The sequence below is a fragment of the Ziziphus jujuba genome, chromosome 11 (assembly GCF_031755915.1).
Source record: "Ziziphus jujuba cultivar Dongzao chromosome 11, ASM3175591v1".
In the NCBI taxonomy this organism is placed as follows: Eukaryota; Viridiplantae; Streptophyta; class Magnoliopsida; order Rosales; family Rhamnaceae; genus Ziziphus; species Ziziphus jujuba.
Genome location: NC_083389.1, coordinates 5,164,678 through 5,186,925, shown reverse-complemented (window position 1 = coordinate 5,186,925; position 22,248 = coordinate 5,164,678). Strand labels below are relative to the sequence as shown.

The window sequence follows — 22,248 nt, the reverse complement described above, 5'->3', positions numbered from 1 at the left end:
TGCCAAAGTGTGTGGTTTCTACTTTCTTGGGGTAATAGTGAATACATAACTAGTGATTGATTAGATATTCAAATATATCATAGACTTTACAGACTAAGAGTAACTTCAAAAAAACATTTGGTATATGTGCCCACATCTTATTTTATTGCTACTGATTTGATAGAAAGGATAAGAGACTTGGAACACAAAAAGGAAAAAAGAGAGCATAGCTTAGAAACAAAGGATTCGACGCTAATTTGTTAGGTCATAGGCACATGGTTGCAAGCGTGGCACAACGCCTGCCACCAGTGGGTCAGCTCTCTGGAGGACCAGGCCGAACTTCTCGTCCATATTAAGTTGAGTGCCACCTGGGAGGTGCCACTCAAATGCGTGCACGAGTGTGTCCAAGATGCACTCAACGAGTGCAATTCCCATTCGTATGCCAGCACACATTCTTCTTCCAGATCCAAATGGTATCAGTTCGAATTCATTCCCCCAAGGTTCTATTATTCTTGCTCCCTTATTATTATTATTCTCTTCTTCTATCAAAAACCTCACAGGTTTGAACTGCAGCGGATCATCCCACACATCAGGGTCGCGTCCGATGGCCCATACATTAACCAACAGCCTCGTGTTTTTGGGTATGTGGTATCCCTCCACCTCACAAGCCTCTTGTGAGACCCTTGGGAGGTTCAGCGGCAGTGGTGGGTGCATCCGAAATGTTTCCTTGCATACTGCCTGCAGGTATGGCAGCTTTGCTATGTCTGACTCTTCTACCAGCCGCTTCTTTCCGATCACTTGGTCCATTTCTGCATGCAGACGATCCAAAATTTGACGGTTGTTTAACAACTCGGATAGTGCCCACACGATTGTGATCGCTGATGTATCGGTGCTGGCAATAAACAAGTTCTATCCAAATTATTGATCGTACGGTCAAACTTATCAATTCAAGAAAAATTAACAATGATATATGTGCATATATATGAATGAAAAAAAAATATTTATTAAACTATAATCGATCATATATATATATATATATGTAGATTACCTACCAAGAGAAGCGCTTTAATGTTGGTGAAAGTGTGCTTTGAACCATCATCGCACTCCCGGTTCGCCATTACAACATCAATAAAGTCTGGATTTCGGGTTCGAAGATGGGCCGTTTGCTCATGCTCCTCCAACATTTTTGTTAACAAAGCATCAAACTTTTTGTGATGCCGCTTCATTTGACCTTCAGTGCCTTGTATGTCCAGCCATGCAATAGAGGGTATGAAATCCCCAATATTAAACAAACCCGCCAACCTCATTAGCTCAATTATCATATCCTTCATAGAGTTGCCCTCTGATCCTTGCTTTCCAAACACACGGCGGTTCAAACTCTTTTGAGTGATCATGTTTGCCATGGCACAAAATACCATTTCCATCACTGCTATGGGTTGACCTTGCTGGCCCATTTTGTGCATCTCTTGCACCATTTGCCGAACCTCCATGGCCCTTGTTGGACTCCAATCTTTGAAAGATGTTGCCCCCAGCATGTGCAGGTTACTCAACTTCTTCAGCAACTTCCACCGTGTCCCAGATTCCATGGCCGTCACAGAATCTTGCCCACCATAGGTGATGTATTTTGCATTGGCAGTCAATGGACGATTAGAGAAGTTTTCGTCCAAAGTTTTCAAAAAAGCTCGAGCTGAATTCGGCTTGGACACCACGACCATACCACAAGTACCCATCTTTAAAAACATGATAGGTCCATATTTTTCGGCCATTTGGGCCAGTGAAACATGGGGCATGCTCCCTACAAGCGGCAAGCAACCGATAACCGGCCACCCTTTTGGACCTGGAGGCAACTTCTGTTTCTGATTGGATGTCAAGAAAACCGACCGAAAGAGAATGTGAGTGATTATAAAGAAGATGGTCGCATAGACCAGAGCTTGAAGATGCAACATGTTTAGCAACATGTTTAACTTAGAACACTTGCTATGATCTATAAAATTGTGAAGGTGGTGTTTTTATATAATAATTAAGCTTCTTTAATTAAGACCATTTGATTAAGGATACCGGAATTGAAGGTCAGTGAAGGCCTTATTTAATAATGAATGCAAAAAAAAATTATATATCTATATATATGTAATAATGCATAATTAATAATCACAATTGGAGCCGAAGAAAAGGTAAGTGGTTTTGAAATATTCATGTGCCCGGCTGCAAACATCGCACGGAGAATTTTTTTGGTTTTTGGGTAAAATGTAGGGCATTCTGTATGTCAACCTGCATTATTGTCTGTCACTTGATCGTGTCGATCGTGCCTCTTACTTGATCTCTGCTTGCATCTGTTCGAGTAACACACACAGCCGGTGAGTTCTCTTTCGTTCTTCCATCCATTCTTTACCTTCTTCTACTTCGATTTGCAAAAATTATGGCCGATTCTTACACCTACCGTCACAAACCAGCATCATTGATGCTGATTCTTCCTCTTCTTCTTCTTCTTCTTCTTTTCCTTCATCTTCTGCTCTTCTTCTTCGTTTTTGAAAGTGATTTGTTATCTTTGCTTTGCGAAAACAGAGGCTTTGTTATATTTATTCATGTGATTTGTATCTGTAAAATTAGGGTTTTGATATGCAAAATTAGGGCTTCGATTTGTGGGGAAGAGGGCAAAATTTGGAAGGTCTATAGCACTTGATTAAGGACATTCACCTGAGATTACTGCGAATTTGGAAGGTAAACTCTTCATTGTTTTTTTCCGCTCGAATTTTTTTGAAGTTTTTGAGTAAGCCCTAACTTCTGTACAAAAACCTCTATGCTGGACTTGGATTTTTCTGCTTTCTGAATTGTTATGTTTTCTTGTTTACTCTTGGAGGTGTGCATTTTATTTTTATCGTCTCTTTTAGGTTCTTAGAAATTTGGAGACCTTGGTTTTGGATTGTATGGGAAGCAAATGAAAGTCAGTATCTTATATATTTTTTGGAAGCAAAACTCTGTGGATTTCCTTAACTAGTTTGGGAAATCAAGTGTTCGACTAGATGCCAATGAGACAGAGAGCAGAACATTGGATTAGAACATAAATCAAGATTATACAATTTTAAATTTATTTGCTGTTAACAGGTTAACCAATTTTAAAGATAATCCATCTTCTTTCAGTAAAGAAATATGTTAAATCATAAACAGAAAATAAAACAAAATTTTCCTCCATTTTAGATGTCCCGAGAATGTGCTTTTAAGGATCCTAGGAACCATTTTCCCATAAAGATATGAATACTGGTGTGTGTATGTTTTGGTTGTGTTTGGAAGGTTTAGTATGAATTTCTGTTTGCTATAAAAGAAAATAAATTCTATTTGAGGAAGTCGAAAATCTTTTTGGGGTTTTCTTTTTTAGGATTTGTAGGTGGTTGTTAGGAGTTTGGAGACATCGGTTTGGATTGTTCGGAAAGCAATTGGAAGTTGGTATCTTTTATGCTTTTTGGAAGGTCAAATTTGTGGATTTCCTTAACTAGTTTGGGAATTTGCTGTGTTTATTTCTTTAAATGGAGAAAATTGTTGTCATGCGTAAAGTGATCCAATCCATAGTTGCTCAAGTTTTTGTTGTATATCTATGACAAATGAAAATGGTACATTAGGCAGTTACTTCACTTGTATCCTTTTTTTATTGAATGGTGATTTGCAACAATAAGAACTTTGCTTTACAATTTTTCCATCATGGTACAACTACCTGCGTTTTCTTTAAACAATAAATACATCAGATCTGGTTGCTCAATTGCTGAAACCCAGGTCTGAGAATTCCTTTAAACCATTCAACCGAAGTTTTTGGAATCCTTGTTAGGTTATTCTTGAAGTCCACATAGTAGAGTCCAAACCAAACAGTGTAGCCTAAGTTCCTTTCCCAGTCATGCAGCAATGACCACACGAAATAACCAGAACATCACACTAGTCTTCCCTGTCGCATTCATTTACTAATTTGTTAGAAGCTATAATTTGGTTTTCATGGTAATGTTGTAAATTAATCTGCTAGAAATGAATTTTGTATGAATATTGGGATTGGGATTAAATTTTGAAAAGTGCAACAAACCACTCATCATTTTCTGTAATTATCACTGCATGGTTGTCATTTCTGTGTGATGCTTTGCTATTTAGGCTTGTAATCAAGGTAAATATACTTGGAGTGTATCTAGTAGTTTCTGTTTTTTATTATTATATTTCATAATAAATAAAAACTACAAGCCATCTGTTTTTTTTTTTTTAACCTTTTTGTTGCATTTTCCTTTCCTGCCGTGATGTGTCATCTGCTGATGGAGTTTATGTTCTGTTGTCATGTATGATGGAAAAGCCCTCTGGTTACTGTTCTGCTTGCAGTTTCTAGCAAGGCCTCTGCTTACTGTCCGTATCTCCCATTGTAGTTCTTGTTAAGAAATAATTTTATGGGTTGGTTTGGCTGTGCATTTTATCAGAAAATTGCGTGTTTTGTTCGGATGACTGATTGCCTGCTGTATGTGGGCGAGTTGTGAAACTAATTATCCATGTATTTGCTATACTAAGCAATAAATAAAAGTATTTGGATCCATTGGTAGTCAAGCAGTTGGGAGTTAACTTATTTTATTTTCTTTTTGGCATTATTAACCAACTGCTATAAGCAAATTTTGGGAAGCTAGTGTTCACAAGATTGTCATGTTACGTAGGTTACTCCTTTTTCAGAATCAATGTCTTCCAATATAATTATCATGGTAGTAGAATAAAAGTCATCAAACTTTTAAATAAGAATATTTCTATACATATCGAGTATGTGAATTTTTAAAAAGCATAATTGCAATATCTTTAACCAGTTGATACAGTTTTCAGTAAATAAGTATTGAGACCAAGTCTTTCAATGTTATCACAAAATAAATCATAATCAGACAACATGTAAACAAGTTTTTAATAAAATAATGTTGACTCTTTTTTTATTTGTAGTTAATTGTTATTTATGATTTACCATATTATAATTTTATTTTAATTGGTTTTGCAAACCATTTATTAACGTAATTTATGGGTGTAAAAAAACAAATACAATTGTCATAGAAATATCATTAATTATTTTTATTTTTAATTAATTGTTACTTATAAAATATTATGTTATAATTTAATTTTAAAATTATATATTAATATAATTTATGGGTGTAAAAAAATTTAAATTTTATATGTAAATATAAATATATAAATTTACAATTTTAATTAAATATAATATTTTTTATTCTAATTATAAATATAATTTTAAATATTTGATTTTAAAAAAATTAAAAAAAATTATAAAATAGTTTAATCTAGGTCGATCCTACATTAAACATGGAATAATTTGTTCACCGTTCAAGCCGAAATTATGTCAAATATAAAATTGCAGTATTTTATCTGTTTGATTCTGCTCGATCCGGACTTATCCTCTTTGATTGAAGCCAATCCAAAGCTATTCTGCTTATCAAACGCTACCAGGACGCAGGAAACCAGAGCCCCACATGGAAAGTAGAGGCAAGCGTTTATAAATCAACACTGAAGCCCCACAGGCGTCCCTTTGGGACATCCAATAAAATTGGAATGATAGAGAGAAGATTAGCATGGCCCTTCACAAGGATGGCACGCATAAATCGAAAAATGATCCAATTTTTTTTTTTTCTTCAATTGCGCCCCCACTCTATCCATGCGCTTTTACCGTTATGTCCTCAAAACTCTGTCCAGCACTCCAGTCCTATTGGCTGCCCTAGTCCTACCGTCCTTGTCTGTTATCTAGGCTTTTTTTTTTTTTTTTTTTTTTTTTTTTTTTTGGGTTTTCCCAGTGGCTTGGTATGCTAAATTGTTGAACGAAGAAGCGCGATCATTGGATAGACTCTCTGCTGTGAGCTTCCGGCAAGCGAGCCAGCCATAAACCCTCGAGGATAAAGAACTTACCATTGTTGAGTTCTTTCGCAACTTGGTCTTGGTGAACCCTCCAAGCCATCTCTTTGCCCACTTGGGCCGTACACGTCTCCATTATTGTTGAATGGTAAGCAATTTTGCCTGAAATCTTGATAAATGATTGTTTCCTCAATTGAATTTATTCGTATGCTTACTTGCTGGTTTGATTTTTTGGGTAAGAAGAGCTTATTATCAATCAATGGCTCGGTGCTCATTACTTGTAAGCTTTTTCGTCTTTATCCATGGTTGCATAATGCAAGCATATTTGAAATTTGAAATTTGGTTTAGGGAGTCTTGAGGACATGACTCTCAATAGAGCAAAGGGAATGATAATTGGAAATTAGTACTACTTGGAATGGCTCTGAGTTTGAAAGTGGAACCCTCTTTTTTTTTTTTCCTTAAATCTTTAATAATTTCTCAATTCTGTGGCTCTGATTGATTCCAGATCTGAAGTTTCTATAAATAAAGGAAGATGCCACATAGAACTCGACCAATGACTGCACTCTTGGTGTTCACTGGGCTTAATGTGATATTAGTTTCTACCATTACTCCAGTATATGATTTTGTGTGCTTCCATCCGTACTGGGAAAGAAGGGTAACTTAGTTTTTTTGAAATTATACTTCTCGATATTATAGGATTATGCATATCTTGATTTGACAAAACATTCTTTTTTTTTTTTTTTTTTTTTTTTTTTTTTTCATTTGTGACTTCGTGCCTACCAACATGCTGTTTGTTTATTTGTCTTTTGTACAGAGAGAACAGCGTCGGCAAGAACGTGAAGCTGCTTCAGCTAGGAATTCTGGATGGAGGTAGATTGATAGAATGGTCTACGAGTTCAAATCTAAGTATCTAATGAGGCTGCGGTATTTGTTTAACCCTTGGAAATCATAAAAAATGACAGACCAGAAGCTATTATTAGAAAGCCATTGCAACACCTACTTATTTTATATGCAATATGGATTTCTTTCTTTGGAATATATGTGATTAAATATTCTTTTTCGTTAAGTAACTTGAATTAATTTGCGAGTGTACAAGTATGGTTGAATTTGGATGAGGAAGTGCTTTATTCTCTCTGCTCTGGCCATCTGTCTTTTGTTACTTGAAGAATGGACTTGGTATAAATTTGTGCCTACATTTACATAAAGCATGGTACACGCACACAGCGAGGAGATCCAAGTAATAGACAATGTGAGCATTTTACCCCTTTTCCTTTCCGTGTCTGGTAGATTTTGATAGGCATACACATAAGGTCTTTGTGACATTTGAATGAATGGGCCAAATTGGTGGACTTTTTTCAGAGAAAGCTGGTTGTGGTAACTGGTGGGTTATTTGTCTTTCAAGAATGGCATATTTGGTGTTGTCCTTGTGGAAGGGATAACAATGCTTTAGGTTGTTGAACTTTCTACTGTTGGGTCCTATAAATAAGATCATTGCGTCTCCCTGTTCTGTGCTCTGCAAGCAAAGTAATTGAAAAAAGTCTCAATAATGATACTAATTGCTCAATAACACCGAATCACAGCATGTGCACCTGGTGAGGTGGTAGTGATTGATTGTATCCATGTTCTTAATCCCCTTGCATTATTTTATACTGAATGTATCTACATTCACCATAACCAACATTGATGGCAATGGATGGTCGATAAATATTTTTGTTTATTTTTGGCCTTACGAACACTCAAAAACAGTTTTCTCACTATATATTAAGCTGTCATTTTTAATGGGCCTTTGCCAAACTTGAGTACTTTGCTTTCAATCTATTGTTTTGCTTTACAGCATCAACTGCCTCTTTGTGTCCCTCTCGGTGGCAACTGGAGCAATATGAGAAAATTTTGGATATGGCTTTTAGAAAATGGTTTGTACTAAAATCCGTATTAGTTTGGTCGGCATCAAGATAAGTTAGTAATTGACTTGAAACCTCATCATGTACTTTCTGGTTTTGGTTTCAATGGCTTTTAAAGGCAACGTTACTAATGAACAACCCTTCAAGCCCCCTCCTATTATTTTGACAAAATCATTAAATATTTCTAAATAAAATTTGAAAATAACCATCTCAATAGGTTTTGATTCTGTGAATATCTCAATAGGCATTTATGCCACGTGTCCAAAATAGAGATATTTTGTCTTAATGAAAGGCAAATCATTAGGATGAGATGCCAATTATGGACGCATGTGTGGGATGGGTGCGTGTTTTGAGCTTTACCAAAGAATCCTATCTCTATTTAAAATACTAATAAAATCGCGTGGACCCTGGCAATTTTTTTCTTTTTTGATAAAGTATTTTAAGTCACAAATAATATATATACATATATATATATATATATTAAAGAACAAAATCAGCTTTTATTTTTAAAACCAAACTGTAAATTATTTTATATTTAATAATTTTTAATTTAATCAAAACATGATACATACAGAATTGGTGTCACTTATCCACAATTATTTACACCTGATAGAATTAAAATAGACAAAAAATGATAATAATAATTAAAAACCGGAGTTTAGTTGGAAGAAACACTACCTGAACCATGCATACATAAAATACTTTTTGTTGTTAGATAAAGGGTTCCTCATGTGCTCCCTAACTCTAAGCTTTCCCCGACTCGCATGTGCGTTTGTTACTCATCAGACCCTTGTTTCTTCTTTGCTTTCCCCTGCTTTCATTTGCTTTTTCTCTCCGCATCCTCTGTGGCTCTCCTACTTCGCCACTAACATCCTTAATTATTTAACAAGTTCCATAACCATCTATCTCATCACACACACGCGTAACAATCCTAGTCTGTTAGTATATATCTACCGTGCATTTTCGTCCATCAGACATTCACGAATGTGGTTTCCATTTCTCTGTCTGGTTTAGAAATTTTTGATAGATTTTGCAAAATCACATCCCTTCCTTCACTCTCAACAACAATGACTGCCATGATGTTGGACCCCCTTCTCTTATTATTTATTTATTTTTTTTTTCCACAAATAAATGTTTTAAAAATAAATTTTGTATAAATAACCACTGCAATGATAAAAATGTAGGTGTTGTTTGGTATACCACTTTAATTTTGACTGTTGGAATTTTTAGACCAAAAAACAAAAAACAGATGGAGAGAAAAGAGAGGATGAGAGCTTGTAAGTAACATGGGGTCCAGCAGAGAGGATCTAACCGTAACATGGGGTCCTTCTCTCTTCCGCATATAATGCGTTTGATTGGTTCCCATCCGTGATGCACTTTTGTGGTATATGTGAAAGTCCCACTTCTTATAAGTCTGTATTTTCTTTAATGAGTACTGATTTTTTTGTTTTCTTTTTTTGCCTTTTTAACTGTTATGATTCTACATTTTTTTTTTTTCTTAAATGATTCTACATGTTGTTATGTGATAGATATGGATACATGTGAGTTTGTATGTATGCAGCTAATAAAATTCAAACTAGAAAATTTATTAAATTTGATTAGCAATTCATCCAATAATAGTCAAGTGGTAAAATTCTTGCTTCTCTATCAGTTAAATTATAAATTTTATAAGAATTTTTCAATTGGGGTTGAGCTTTTTCAATTGAACTATTAATATAGTGATTATTATTATTTTTTTTATTTTTATTAATTATTATTAGTTGATTTTGAAAACCGATATGTCCAATACTCCCACAAGTCAATGAAGTGAGTATTATTTGAAATGCCTCTAAAGTAACACTAAAGGATGATTTAGATGAGAATATATTATTTAAATAATGAATCATGGGGTGAATCATTAATTTGACTAAACAATTCCGGATTAGTGTTAAAAGTCATACATGAATTGTTATCTTTTCCAACAAAAAGTGAAAAAGAAGAATAATTATCACACGCTCGAAACCAAAAATGCACAGGATTAGACAACAACCGCACACCATATCGAACATTTTTATTGTATCTTGTCTTCAAAAACTGCTTTAGAATTTCCTGTATCAACACCGCTCAACTTTTTCATGATTTTCTTCTTTAATTATATTATGTTACATTAGTTTCATAAGGAATGCAGTTAATGTTCTTATCTTTTAAATTAATATATCTTTATTTTTTTAATGGAAAAAATTTTAATACTAAGAGCAGCTAAAAATAAAATATAATATATATATAAATAAATAAATAAAGTTTAAGAGTTAAGAATAAGAAGTATAAATGCACCGTTTTTTTTTTTTTTTTTTTTTTGGTGTACAAGTATAAATGCACAGTTGATTCATAATAAAAATATTAAAAGGTTGGAGGGGGATTGGTGAAAAAAAAAAAAAAGAAAGTTAATTAATTTTAATTAATAGGAATAATTGCATGGCGATGCCGCCTCTATCTCTCTTACATTTAAACCCCCGCCTAAACCTCCAGCTTAATCCAACTCCATGTATAAATCTCCCAGTCTTAACCTCCTTATCTCTCTCTCTCTCTCTCTCTCTTCCCAAAATTAATACACACACACATTCTCTCTCTCTCTCTCTCTCTCTCTCACATTCTCACCCACAGACAGAGTTTCTCTCTCTAACTCACTTTTCTCTGTTCCTGGAATTTGGGGCTCTTTGGTTGTTGAAGCAGAGTTGGCACCTGGAGATCTTCTCCTTCAAATGGCGAACAGCTTCCACATTAGCAACGGAGAAGCCGAGCTTCCCAAGCCGCCATCGGCCTCGCTGCTCACCACGTCGGCTTCCTTCAAAGCCCGCAAGAAGCCCATGAGCGCCTCCGCCGGCTCCGGCGCCACTAGTACCTTATCCCGAGCTGGCTCCCAAGTCGATGACATCGTCACCCTCTTGCACGGTTCCGATCCAGTTCGCGTCGAGCTCAACCGCCTCGAGAACGAAGTTCGAGGTGAGTTCCCCATTGTTTGCTCTGTTCGTTTCTTTCACCAGCCATACTTGTTTCCTCGAAAATTTGGAAGATTTTCTGAATGGAAAATCATGTGCTGTATGGTACGGTTTTTATCTCTTTCCATATTTGCACTTTTTAGTTGAAATTTCTGATTTTTTTTCTTCTTGTTTAATTAAATTAACCATTTGTCTCATTTATGAATTATGCATAGTTTTTATCTTTGAGATTCATATTCCGAACAATTTTGGTTGCATTAATCTTATATGGTTTATAAAGTAATTCACTTGGGGAGTACGAATGGGATTATGGTTGGTTGATGGAATTGGGTAAGTATTATTCCATGCGTGCAGCTGAACTATAACGCAGAATAAAATCAATTGCTCATATGAAATCTTCCCCCTACCAAGAAGGAAAAAGACGAAGAAATTATAATAACAAAAATACATAAAAGAAAAAAAGATAAAAAAATTTTCTACCCTCCACCTGGTTAAGAACCACTACGAAGTTTAATTTGGGCTAGAAAATATTTTGTCAAAGGGTGGCAGGGCATAACACGTCCATGCTTGCTAAGAACATGTCTTTTTCAGTTTTCAGTTTAGAGCTGCAAGAAATCATTTTAATTTTTTAAAAAGTTTTGAAGGTTGTAAATATGAGCACAGTTTTCTCTTTACATTATAATGCTAAGTTTTTTTATTTGGACAAGCATTAAATTGCTTAACTTTTGAAAGTTTTCAATATTGTTAATTCTTTGGTGTTTAAGGTCTTAAAATTTTGGTTTTCTCACTATTTGTACTGTTATAGTTGTGTAATACATTGTCTTGGAATAATTCTCTGTTAACTAAAAGGAATACCCAGTATCTGTTTTTGAATCCTTTAGGTGGTTGAAGGAAAGAAAATGCTTGCAGTGTTATTGCTCATGTACAAATGATGTAATTCTGGGATTTGACTAGAGGCTTTCTGTTTTAAATAACAGATAAAGATAGGGAATTGGGTGATGCACTTGCAGAAATAAAGTCGTTGAGGAATTCAGAACGCCTGAAAGAGAAAGCAGTCGAAGAGGTACTTCATAGGTTTGCTTGTAATTCATTATATCAACATATTGTTGTTTTTCTATTCCTGATCTGCATGATAGTTAATTTTAAGTTCCTGAATTTGTTGAAAATAATGCCATATGTTTAACTATCAATTCTGGTTCTGTTGAATGTTTTATTGGACTGTTAACATCAGCTAGATTGTACAACCATGGATCTTTTACTGAAAAATTGATATTTGGACTCATTAATAAATTCAGTTGACGGATGAGCTAAACAAAGTGGATGGAAAACTTAAAGCAACTGAAGCCCTTCTAGAAAGCAAGGTACTATTTTTGTATGCGTTATTTCCCTGATTGTAATTATCATGTTCTATAACCATATATGTGAATTTATTCTACTTATAATAATTAATACATTGTAATTTGCAGAATCTTGAGATTAAAAAAATTATTGATGAGAAAAAAGCTGCTTTGGCTGCACAATTTGCTGCAGAAGCTACACTTAGAAGAGTTCATGCTGCACAGAAAGATGATGAAATGCCTCCCATTGAGGCCATTATCACTCCATTGGAAGCAGAGCTTAAGCTGGCAAGGCAGGAGGTATACTTTCCACTCATATTTGGTCTTTCCTGACATTGCCACTGACGTTTCAAGTAATGCGGTAACCGTTTCTCATCTGCACTATGTTTTGGTTTTCAGGTAGCAAAGTTGCAGGATGACAATAGAGCACTTGATCGGCTAACAAAATCCAAGGAGGCTGCTCTACTTGAGGCAGAGAGAACTGTTGAGATTGCTCTAGTGAAAGCATCCTTGGTTGACGATCTGCAAAATAAGAACCAAGAGCTAATGAAACAGATAGAAATATGCCAGGTTTTAATTTCATATAATTTCCCTTCAAAAACAACATGCATGAAGTATTGGGTATCTCACAGTTGATACAAGTCTCACGACTATCTGCTCTTTTTTCAGGAGGAGAACAAAATCCTTGACAGGATGCATCGACAGAAAGTTGCTGAGGTTGAAAAGCTAACTCAAACTGTTCGTGAGCTTGAAGAGGCTGTTTTGGCTGGTGGGGCTGCTGCCAATGCTGTGCGTGATTTCCAGAGAAAAGTGCAAGAGATGAATGTAATGACTGTAATTTGAAGCTCCTTTAATCAAAATCATTTTGTCTAACTGTGTCATGCAGCTTGCTCTAACCTCAAAAGCTTATGCAGGAGGAGAAAAAAACTTTGGAACGAGAGGTGGCTCGTGCAAAGGTTTCAGCAAATCGTGTTGCCACTGTAGTTGCGAATGAGTGGAAAGATGGCAATGACAAAGTGATGCCTGTAAAGCAATGGCTTGAAGAGAGAAAATTTTTTCAGGCATGTTATCAGTAATTACTGTATTGTTGTGAGAAGATGCTTGTATTTGCTTCAATAGAATGGAAAAATAAAAATAAGAAAAGAACTGTTTAAATTTTCTTATATACTAATTATGTTTCCATAATTTCCCTTTTGCAGGGAGAAATGCAACAGCTTCGAGATAAACTGGCAGTAGCGGAGCGCACTGCCAAGGCAGAAGCCCAATTAAAGGTAACATAGCAATTCTTTATTACTTGTTACTGTTACCTATTTACTACACTCCTTGTAATTGATTATCAATTGATCAGGAAAAATACCAAATGCGATTCAAAGTTTTGGAAGATAGGCTTAAAGCATCTAATGGTAGTTCTCGAACAGCCTCAGAATCTAGAAGCCTAAGCAACGGGCGTTCAAGGCGCCAGTCTCTTGGTGGAGTTGACTCTAGATTGCCCTCCAATGGCCATTCATCCAGGAAAATTGCAAGTCCGCAATTTGGTGCCCAGCGTTCCAGCAGTGCTGTTGCGCTATTAAAGAATTCCAAGATCTCATCTAGATCATTTGATGGTGGTAGTAGAACTCTGGATAGAGATAAACCAACACCAGATGCATTAGGGAAAGACAGTGCACCTAACATTGATAGGGATGACTCCCGAATGGCTGAGAGAATTGCTAAGAATGAGGAGAGTACAGTTGGAACTTCAATAGAGAATTCCAGAACAGAACATGAAGATTATGTTTCAGGAATGCTGTATGACATGTTACAGAAGGAAGTTGTATCTTTGAGGAAAGCTTGCCATGAGAAAGATCAGACCCTTAAGGACAAAGATGATGCAATTGAGGTTGGATAGCATGTTTCTATTTCATATTGTAGCCTTGTCCTACCTCTTATATGGTGCTAATATAATCTGTTGTTTCTAATGTGGAAACAAGTAGATGTTGGCGAAGAAGGTTGACACATTGAACAAAGCAATGGAAGTTGAGGCCAAAAAGATGCGAAGAGAAGTCGCCACCATGGAAAAGGAAGTTGCTGCTATGCGTGTTGGCAAGGACCATGAACAGAGAATGAGGCGCCTTAGTGTTTCTAGAACAGCTGTAAATAGTTCTCATTCACTTTCTGCGAGGTAAAAAATTGTGCATAATTGAACTTTTTAACGATCTATATATAATGCACTACTATTACAGTCTGCATTTTATGATGAGGATTAAAGAGTCTTGTGTTTCCCACTGAAGGCAAAAATTCTTTGAAATAATTCATTTCAATAAGAAATGCATGGTGCGGTATGCACCATCTTGAGTCAATATTTAGTTGTGAGCTATTTCCGCTGAAGAACCATTTGTTTATGACTAATAATTTCTCTCTCTTATTTCTATTTTTACTTTTTCCAGGAATGCAAGAAAGTCATAGGTCATTTTTGTCTGGCTGTGACACAAGGACAAGACAAGGGCAGCATTTTTCACTCTTGGGCTCTACGATCAACATGGCCGGCTAAAGGTCAAGGCCACTAAGGCCTGTGCCTAATGCCCCACAAAAAGAATGAGCAAATGTAAAAATATCATGTTAAATATATGATACTTATATATATATATATATATATATATATATGTATGTATTTGTCTCTATATAACATTTTATCTGTTGTATAAAATATATTCTTTTTCTTGAAAATATAAAAGTTTTGGGGTGCATCCAGTGACATTTCATGAAAAAACACTTTGTATTTTACAAATTAAACATTTATTGTTTATAAGATTAATTTTGTTAAAAATAATAAAAAATTAATTAAAAATGGCTGTTGATTTTAAAAATGAGTTATGATGTTTGAAGTGCATGCCACACAAAATTTTATAAAAAAGAAAGACATCAAAATCCCAAAATTTTAAAGATTTGTTTCCAAGAGTTTAAGTACAACTTTATATATGATATATAATTTTTATTTTTAATTGGAAAAAAACAATAAATCTCGCATAAAAACCAACATGATTTGTGACAATAAGTACTAGTCTATCAGAGTTGAATGAAAAATATTCATGCATTTGCATCATCGTTAAGACAAGTGTGATCATTTTATCAAATTTGGTTGTTGGGTGAAAAATATTCGCACAAACTATGATATGGATAATTCAGCTAGAATATTGTCTAACAACACCAACTATAAATTACATTTCATTTAAAGAACAACATTTTCTGTAAGAATAAATCCTTATTTTAAATTTTTAAAAGGAGTGGAGGGAAGGAGCAAAGGAACATTTGGCCGTCCCTCTACTAGGGTTTAAGAAAAAAGGGACAAAAAATAAAATAAAAAAAGACAAAAAAAAAAAAGGTAAAAAAAGAAAAAGAGAAAAAGAAAGATTAGTAAAAAATTCAATTGCAAATTTAAAGACCAGAAAATATAGGAAGAAAATCAGAGAGAAGTAAAAAGAGAAATGGCGCTTCTTTCTCTTCTCAGAACTCCTCGTGCCACCCTTCCTTATCTTCGTTTCATGGCATTTCGCTCTCAATATTGCTCTCCCCTCTACTCGCACTTCCATTTTTCTTCTTCTTCGTCTTCTTTTGCTTGTCCTTCCCTCTACATCAAACCACCCAGGTACACATCTCCCTACCTTTAATCAGTTTCTGCTTATTCTGCGTTTGCTTCTCTAGAAAACCCAGAGAGAGAAAATGAAGAATCAAAAGATGACTACAACTCTGATAATCAGGTTTTTTCTGGTGATACAGAACCACAGGTTTTCGGTTGAGGAAGGATTCCAGTTGCTTTTTGCTTCGAAATGTGGTTGCTCCTCCGAGGGCTTTCATGTCATCCAGCACTGAAACTGCCACCTCCAAAGCTTATGGGTCGGACCAAATTCAGGTAAATGTTGTTGGGTTGGAGAGAAAACGGGAGAAAAATGGTGTTGGAAATTTATAATTGCGGTTGCTCACAAATCAATACTAATAGAAAATTGGGATATTTTGGGCTTATGAAGTAAGTTGCCATTCTGTTAAAGGTGCTGCCTTTCTATCATATTTAGGTACTGGAAGGACTGGACCCTGTTAGAAAAAGGCCAGGAATGTATATTGGGAGCACAGGAGCTCGTGGTTTGCATCACTTGGTATCAATTTTGCTCTTTTAATTTTGCAGACTGCTTCAGTTATATGCTTTTGCTGGGTTCATATCTAACAAAAGTAAACTAAATTTCTGAGGTTGCTGTTCGTGCTTCTTTAGGTCTACGAAATATTGGATAATGCTGTTGATGAGGCTCAAGCTGGTTTTGCTTCAAAGATTGAGGTTGTGTTACTAGCAGACGATTCTGTGAGCATCACTGACAATGGCCGTGGGGTATGGTTTATCTTCTATCCTAAAGAGGCTGCTGACAGCAATATATTTCTTTGTTATATGTTTGCTGAGAGAAAGGAGAACATCAACATCCTTGGATCTTACAGACCAAGTTCAAGAAGGAATTTTTAATTTTAAAACTTTAATTTGGTTATGCCTTTATGTCACATGGTGCATATTTCTAAGCTCTCTGATATTACTGAATACATGTTGTGCAGTAGTTGATATTTCCAGAGTTGTTAAACAATGTTCCTATCAAGTTTTGGATATGATACATGTAGTTCAATAGTTCAAGAAAATTATTTTTAATTATATTCTGTTTAAGAGTGGAGCTGTTTATGCTAGATTTTGATGTCTTTTGCTAAGATTTTTCTCTGTTATTGCCACTTGCAGATTCCTATTGATATGCACCCCGTGACCAAGAAATCTGCACTGGAGACTGTATTGACGGTAGTATTAAGGCAATTTTTAAAATTTTTTTTTCCATTTTGCATATTTTTTATTACTTTGCAGATCGTGAATGCAATTAACTTGAGCAGGTTTTACATGCTGGTGGAAAGTTTGGTGGTTCCAGCAGTGGCTACAGTGTGTCTGGTGGATTACATGGTGTAGGATTATCTGTCGTTAATGCCTTGTCTGAGGTGTGCAGTGGTCTCTGTCTCTGTCTCTGTCTCTGTCTCTGAAACATATATAAAAAGCATTAGTGAAATGAATGGCTCATGGTGCTTGAGTGGTGAAGAATAATTAGGTGGTAGTGATGGTTTCATGAACCTTCTAATATAAATATAATTAATTGTCATGGAATTCTTTGAACTGAAAGGGACTCCAGGGTGATCTCATATTAGCAGCTTCATGTAGTTTTTTACCTTTTCTTATTTTTTTATTTATTTTTTATTTTTTTATAATTAGCAGCCTGAATTTTCTCTTAATGATGAGGCAGATGTATGAATATTTTCCATTCTGATTGGGTTTTTGTAATTTATTATGTGTTGTTTTATTTATGTTTAGCAGTCTTCAGCTCAGCTGATAGGTGTCATACATGCTTTGTAGGCTTTAGAAGTTACAGTTTGGCGTGATGGACTGGAATACCAGCAAAAATATTCTCGTGGGAAGCCTGTGACAACATTAACATCTCATGCACTTCCAGTTGAATTGAAAGATCAGCAAGGAACACGAATTAGATTTTGGCCTGACAAAGAAGGTTTTCATTTACCCTTCAGGCTCATAATGCCTTATGATCAATTTGTTGTTTAATCTCATTTGTTTGATTAGTATATTTGGAAATCTACAAATACTTTTCTTGCCTTTCAACTTTTTGTGCAGTATTTACAACTGCTATTCAGTTTGACTACAACACAATAGCTGGACGAATAAGGGAGTTAGCATTTCTAAACCCAATGGTACGTCTCTTTGTATTCATACCAATTATTTATCTATTGTTTTTCTTTCCTTATATCTATATCTCCCTTAATATATGATATTGTTTCTCTTTCATAGTTCAAGTGAACTGTTCATCTAATATATGATATTGTTTCTCTTTCATACTCCAAGTGAACTGTTCATCATTTTTATTTTTAGTATGCTGGTTGAATACTGAGGATCTTACACCATACTATTTCCTGTGACTTGACCTTTGAACTTGTTTCTATGTACTTTATAGCTTACTGTTTCCTATTGCTTGATTTTTGCAGCTTACCATCACTCTTAGGAAAGAAGATAGTGATCCAGAAAAGATTCAGTTTAATGAATACTTTTATGCTGGGGGGTTGATTGAATATGTGAAATGGCTAAATACTGATAAGGTATACTGGACATTTTTACCTTGCATCAAGGTCTATGATTGATACAACGTTCTAATAAAAACTAATGTCATTTTTTGTCTGTCATTTTATTTGTATACATGTGATATAGTGTGGCGATTAATATTTCACGATTTGGCATTTCCATTATTGTATAAAGATTATTGACTAACAGTTCTCTGTTCCAGAAACCACTCCATGATGTTGTGGGTTTCAGAAAAGAAATAGATGGAATCACTATCGATGTGGCTCTCCAATGGTAATCCAGTTAGTCTGTTAGTGATATGCATTTTGAAACATATTTCTCAAAAGAAAATTTGTTTTTTTCTGCATCATCTGATTTAACTGGTGTTATTCATCCTTTGCTGTGAATGTACAGAGTTTACTTGATATGATGCTATGCATATGGTTGGTAACAATTCCTTGTTTTACTTGTGTAACATGATTTGGTTCTTTTAATCGCTACTAGGTGTTCAGATGCATATTCTGATACAATGTTGGGATATGCTAATAGTATACGCACTATTGATGGTGGCACACATATAGAAGGAATTAAGGCTTCACTAACAAGAACTCTCAATAACCTTGGAAAAAAATCAAAGATTATCAAGGTGCGTCTGTGTAGGTTACTCTGTTCTTTCTGTTACTGATTGAATCTAGTAACTAATAAGTAATTCATAAAATTCCAAAGTTACTTATTTGGTTTTGGTAAAATTAGTAATCAAAGTATTTTATTGGCTTTCCTTTATAAAAGTGGACCGTATCTTTTAATAACAACAGAACGTGGATGAAAGTAAATCTAAAATTCACTAATATAAAGCATCTTTATTTTTTTCAGGAAAAGGATATCACTTTAAGTGGTGAACATGTAAGAGAGGGATTAACGTGTGTCATTTCTGTCAAGGTTCCAAATCCAGAGTTTGAAGGCCAGACAAAGGTCTGCTAGTTTATCACTATTTTAGTCTGTGATGTGGATTTACCTATGTTGTTACTGTAGACAAATGAAGTGATGTTGTACTGCTAAATGCTCATCCTTACTTAACTAGTGGTTGTTTTTGTTGCTAAAGACAAGGTTGGGAAATCCAGAGGTGAGGAAGGTGGTTGATCAATCTGTTCAAGAATATCTTACAGAATACTGGGAGTTGCATCCAGATGTACTTGATTCAATCCTTTCTAAGGCACTAAATGCTCTCAAGGTAACCGCCTTTTAGTTCATATTGTTCTGTACAACTCTTTTCGTGCTTGATCAAATTGTTGTACTTTGAAAATTCTATAAGTCCATTGCCAGCATATGTTTAACCCAAGACCTGTTTCTCATGTATGATATTTCCCTCTGTAGGCAGCTTTAGCAGCAAAAAGAGCAAGAGAACTAGTGAGACAAAAGAGTGTTTTGCGTTCGTCATCTCTTCCGGGAAAACTAGCTGATTGCACATCAACAAATCCTGAAGAATCTGGTAAGCTTAACATTCTTAGCATGTATATTACAAGGCATTTGGACCAATTTGGCACTACAATTTCAAGAATTTTACAAATTCTTCTTCATTAATCTGTGCCTGTAGAAATCTTTATAGTTGAAGGAGATTCAGCTGGTGGAAGCGCAAAGCAAGGTCGTGATAGGCGCTTCCAGGTAAAACTTTGACTTCTGATTCTGGTGATTGTTGTTTGGCAATGTTAGTATTTCCCATGAATGTGGGTTTTGCCTTGCATTTTGTTTTTGCAATAGCTCTTAAAGATTTGGGGGTTTTGTAATTAAAGTATACAAGATGGTTGTAAGTTATTAATTACTAAATTTATTTTTCTTTATTCAGGCTATTCTTCCTCTCAGGGGTAAAATTCTGAACGTTGAAAGGAAGGATGAAGCAGCGATGTACAAAAATGAAGAGATTCAAAATTTAATTCTTGGTCTTGGACTTGGAGTAAAGGTTGAACCAATTTTTATTTATTTTTACTACTAAAATCTGTCCTTGAAGAATTTTCTAACTGCTTAGTTATGGTAATTTGTTTTATCACCTTGGTTCAGGGGGAAGATTTTAAAAAGGAGGCTTTGCGTTATCATAAGATCATAATCTTGACAGATGCTGATGTAGATGGGGCTCACATCAGAACACTGCTATTGACATTTTTCTTCAGATATCAAGTAGGGAATGATTTTATGAACTTTTGTTATTTTGAATTAGAAAAGAAAAAAGAAAGGAAAATAAAAGAAAGAGTGTGTAATACCAGTATTTGTCATGTACAATTTATTATCCGTTTGATGCAGCAGTTCTTGCTTGCAGAAAGCATTATTTGATGAAGGCTGCATATATGTTGGCGTCCCACCTCTTTACAAGGTTTGCCTATAATTATAATAGACCAGAAAGCATCATTTGTGAATAATTAAAGCTAAGTCCATTACTTTTTCCTCATATGATCAGGTTGAGAGGGGGAAGCAAGTATACTATTGCTATGATGATCCTGAACTTAGGGAACTTCAGAGTTCCTTTCCTGCAAATGCATCATACAACATTCAGAGGTTCAAAGGTTAGACATGTGTGTCTAAGTCAAGGATGAATTTTACTGTGGGGCAAATATGTTATTTCCTTGCAGGTCCTAGTGCTCACCTTACATTCAACAGTCTGTTTCCACATTAGAAATTCTTCTTTTTTTTTTTTTTTTTTTTTTTTTTTTTTTTGTGGTAAACGGATTTTTCCATTATAACTAGGTTTTAATACAACAGTCTAATGTATTGTTGGGCTGCTGATATTTGCTACGTGAGTGATAAAACATTTAATTTCAGCTCTCCTTCTCTGACCGCCAAAAGGGATAAAAAAAAAAAAAGAAAAAAAAAAGGCTAACATAAAGAGGAGGGCACAATTTAAAGTTTGTTATCTGTGATTACAATGCAGGTTTGGGTGAAATGATGCCTGCACAATTATGGGAGACAACTATGGATCCAGAGCGAAGGCTGCTCAAGCAATTGGTAGTAGAAGATGCAGCAGAAGCAAATATTGTTTTTTCCTCTCTTATGGGTGCACGGGTAAGTGGATAAATCATAATATATGGCTTAGTCGTTGTGTGAATTGCTATAAAAAAAGAAGCAAAGTAGCTGTTTATAGCTTCTTCTTAAGCTAGGTCTCGGTTAATAAACCTTATAGAAACATATTGTTCTGACGAGGATTGTGCAGGATAGTTTTTATCTTTACCTTGGGTTATCATGTGATTATGAAAACCAAGAGAGTTTGGTATTTTATTGTGTCATTATACATGTACGTACATCTCTTTTTTTTTTAACAACATAATGATTCTGCTATTCTAAGAATAGGATATATATACAAAATGACTCTTCTGGCTTTGTATTTTAGGTTGATGTCCGGAAAGAACTCATACAGAATTCTGCGAGCAAGATAAACCTGGATCAGTTGGATATCTAGAGGAGATATATTATATGTTAACCGTGGGAGGAAAGTTTTGGTACTGTATACAGCCATACACATACGTTTGCAGGACCTCTTGCTTGCATATTTCAGTGGTAAAGCAGAGGCTTTTCCTGGGGGAAGGATATTAAGATTAAGAGCAAGCTGTTCATATGTATTGAAGCTGTTAGATTTTTTAACTTGAATTTTTTCATTTTTGCTCTAGATTTAGAGAATATGAGGTCAATCTCAATGTACGTTTCATCTGTGTTAGTTATTTTTTTATGGTATAGCCCAATTTTTATTTTACTTTTTTCAAATTTATGAAAATCTGTAGTTGTAAAATGAACATAAAGATTAACAGATTTTTATATCTATTCAAAAAACGTTTAGGATCAATCATCTTCCAAATATATTTTTAACACTAAATTGTTAGTACTTTCGTTTTTTGTTCTAGTAATTAGAGATATAGATATTTATAAAAAACTTGGTAAAATCTCGTGATAAATATAGAAAGCATTGGAAACTTAATATTGTCCGAGGTCTTTATCAAATAAGTTGCGTGGTCCTAATACGAAAAAAAAAAAAATCTTTGTATTGAACACGTGGATGACGTTAGACATGGACACTTGGTCTAGCCAAAATATAGATA

At 34.9% G+C, this 22,248-nt stretch overlaps 4 protein-coding genes, 1 long non-coding RNA gene and 1 other non-coding gene across 18 annotated transcripts; 5 read left to right on the top strand and 1 right to left on the bottom strand.

The window, feature by feature from the left end:
• Positions 1-143: 143 nt before the first annotated feature.
• Positions 144-1,952, bottom strand: LOC107403962 (flavonoid 3',5'-hydroxylase 1-like). The gene is made up of 2 exons (XM_060813058.1): positions 1,032-1,952; positions 144-888 (listed from the first exon to the last, which is right to left on the bottom strand). The coding sequence occupies exons 1-2, from the start codon at positions 1,935-1,937 to the stop codon at positions 232-234; spliced, it is 1,563 nt and encodes a 520-aa protein (XP_060669041.1). The 5' UTR covers positions 1,938-1,952; the 3' UTR covers positions 144-231.
• LOC132800088 (uncharacterized) lies at positions 312-1,128 on the top strand. Its single transcript, XR_009634992.1, has 3 exons — positions 312-452; positions 553-723; positions 799-1,128. It is a non-coding gene; the product is annotated as an uncharacterized LOC132800088 (long non-coding RNA).
• On the top strand, positions 1,733-7,684 carry LOC107403960 (uncharacterized). 11 transcript variants are annotated; one of them, XM_048466157.2, is made up of 6 exons: positions 1,986-2,333; positions 2,587-2,697; positions 5,437-5,983; positions 6,079-6,115; positions 6,341-6,490; positions 6,650-6,969. In XM_048466157.2, the coding sequence occupies exons 5-6, from the start codon at positions 6,368-6,370 to the stop codon at positions 6,707-6,709; spliced, it is 183 nt and encodes a 60-aa protein (XP_048322114.1). In that variant the 5' UTR covers positions 1,986-2,333; positions 2,587-2,697; positions 5,437-5,983; positions 6,079-6,115; positions 6,341-6,367; the 3' UTR covers positions 6,710-6,969. The 11 variants fall into 11 exon arrangements, 4 of the variants coding, with proteins under 4 accessions (XP_048322114.1, XP_060669042.1, XP_060669044.1 ...); XR_007238567.2 differs by lacking the exons at positions 5,437-5,983; positions 6,079-6,115 and adding an exon at positions 7,670-7,684 and having other exon boundaries at positions 6,650-7,084; XR_007238566.2 differs by lacking the exons at positions 5,437-5,983; positions 6,079-6,115 and adding an exon at positions 7,195-7,335 and having other exon boundaries at positions 6,650-7,084.
• On the top strand, positions 5,510-5,610 carry LOC125419701 (U6 spliceosomal RNA). Its single transcript, XR_007238582.2, has one exon. It is a non-coding gene; the product is annotated as a U6 spliceosomal RNA (small nuclear RNA).
• Positions 7,685-10,270: 2,586 nt separating the features above from the next.
• LOC107403956 (microtubule-associated protein 70-1) lies at positions 10,271-14,787 on the top strand. Its single transcript, XM_016010884.4, has 11 exons — positions 10,271-10,718; positions 11,692-11,777; positions 12,010-12,075; positions 12,181-12,351; positions 12,451-12,621; positions 12,721-12,876; positions 12,966-13,112; positions 13,251-13,322; positions 13,400-13,930; positions 14,025-14,212; positions 14,478-14,787. Exons 1-11 carry the CDS (start codon positions 10,478-10,480, stop codon positions 14,494-14,496), a joined length of 1,848 nt encoding a protein of 615 aa, XP_015866370.2. The 5' UTR covers positions 10,271-10,477; the 3' UTR covers positions 14,497-14,787.
• Positions 14,788-15,440: 653 nt separating this feature from the next.
• LOC107403951 (DNA gyrase subunit B, chloroplastic/mitochondrial) lies at positions 15,441-21,900 on the top strand. Of its 3 annotated transcripts, XM_016010878.4 has the most exons (21): positions 15,450-15,676; positions 15,808-15,940; positions 16,101-16,181; positions 16,295-16,408; positions 16,799-16,855; positions 16,945-17,046; positions 17,456-17,606; positions 17,729-17,805; positions 18,097-18,207; positions 18,393-18,463; positions 18,674-18,815; positions 19,043-19,141; positions 19,272-19,400; positions 19,544-19,658; positions 19,764-19,831; positions 20,013-20,126; positions 20,225-20,341; positions 20,481-20,534; positions 20,619-20,724; positions 21,090-21,220; positions 21,546-21,900. In XM_016010878.4, exons 1-21 carry the CDS (start codon positions 15,516-15,518, stop codon positions 21,612-21,614), a joined length of 2,202 nt encoding a protein of 733 aa, XP_015866364.1. In that variant the 5' UTR covers positions 15,450-15,515; the 3' UTR covers positions 21,615-21,900. The 3 variants fall into 3 exon arrangements, with proteins under 3 accessions (XP_048321129.1, XP_060668647.1, XP_015866364.1); XM_048465172.2 differs by lacking the exons at positions 21,090-21,220; positions 21,546-21,900 and having other exon boundaries at positions 15,441-15,676; positions 20,468-20,534; XM_060812664.1 differs by lacking the exons at positions 21,090-21,220; positions 21,546-21,900 and having other exon boundaries at positions 15,441-15,676; positions 20,465-20,534.
• The last annotated feature ends 348 nt before the right edge of the window (positions 21,901-22,248 follow it).

What these genes read in the sequence shown, in the direction of transcription:
- LOC107403951 (XM_016010878.4), top strand. Translation starts at nt 15,516, where the DNA reads ATGGCGCTTCTTTCTCTTCTCAGAACTCCTCGTGCCACCCTTCCTTAT. An exon ending in TAGCATTTCTAAACCCAATG is followed by an intron (nt 17,806 to 18,096) that starts GTACGTCTCTTT and finishes TGATTTTTGCAG; the next exon opens with CTTACCATCACTCTTAGGAA. An exon ending in GTCTTGGACTTGGAGTAAAG is followed by an intron (nt 20,127 to 20,224) that starts GTTGAACCAATT and finishes ACCTTGGTTCAG; the next exon opens with GGGGAAGATTTTAAAAAGGA.
- LOC107403962 (XM_060813058.1), bottom strand. Translation starts at nt 1,937, where the DNA reads ATGTTGCTAAACATGTTGCATCTTCAAGCTCTGGTCTATGCGACCATC. An exon ending in ACATTAAAGCGCTTCTCTTG is followed by an intron (nt 889 to 1,031) that starts GTAGGTAATCTA and finishes TAATTTGGATAG; the next exon opens with AACTTGTTTATTGCCAGCAC.
- LOC107403956 (XM_016010884.4), top strand. Translation starts at nt 10,478, where the DNA reads ATGGCGAACAGCTTCCACATTAGCAACGGAGAAGCCGAGCTTCCCAAG. An exon ending in TTAAGCTGGCAAGGCAGGAG is followed by an intron (nt 12,352 to 12,450) that starts GTATACTTTCCA and finishes TTTGGTTTTCAG; the next exon opens with GTAGCAAAGTTGCAGGATGA. An exon ending in ACAAAGATGATGCAATTGAG is followed by an intron (nt 13,931 to 14,024) that starts GTTGGATAGCAT and finishes GGAAACAAGTAG; the next exon opens with ATGTTGGCGAAGAAGGTTGA.
- LOC107403960 (XM_060813061.1), top strand. Translation starts at nt 6,368, where the DNA reads ATGCCACATAGAACTCGACCAATGACTGCACTCTTGGTGTTCACTGGG. An exon ending in ATCCGTACTGGGAAAGAAGG is followed by an intron (nt 6,491 to 6,649) that starts GTAACTTAGTTT and finishes TCTTTTGTACAG; the next exon opens with AGAGAACAGCGTCGGCAAGA.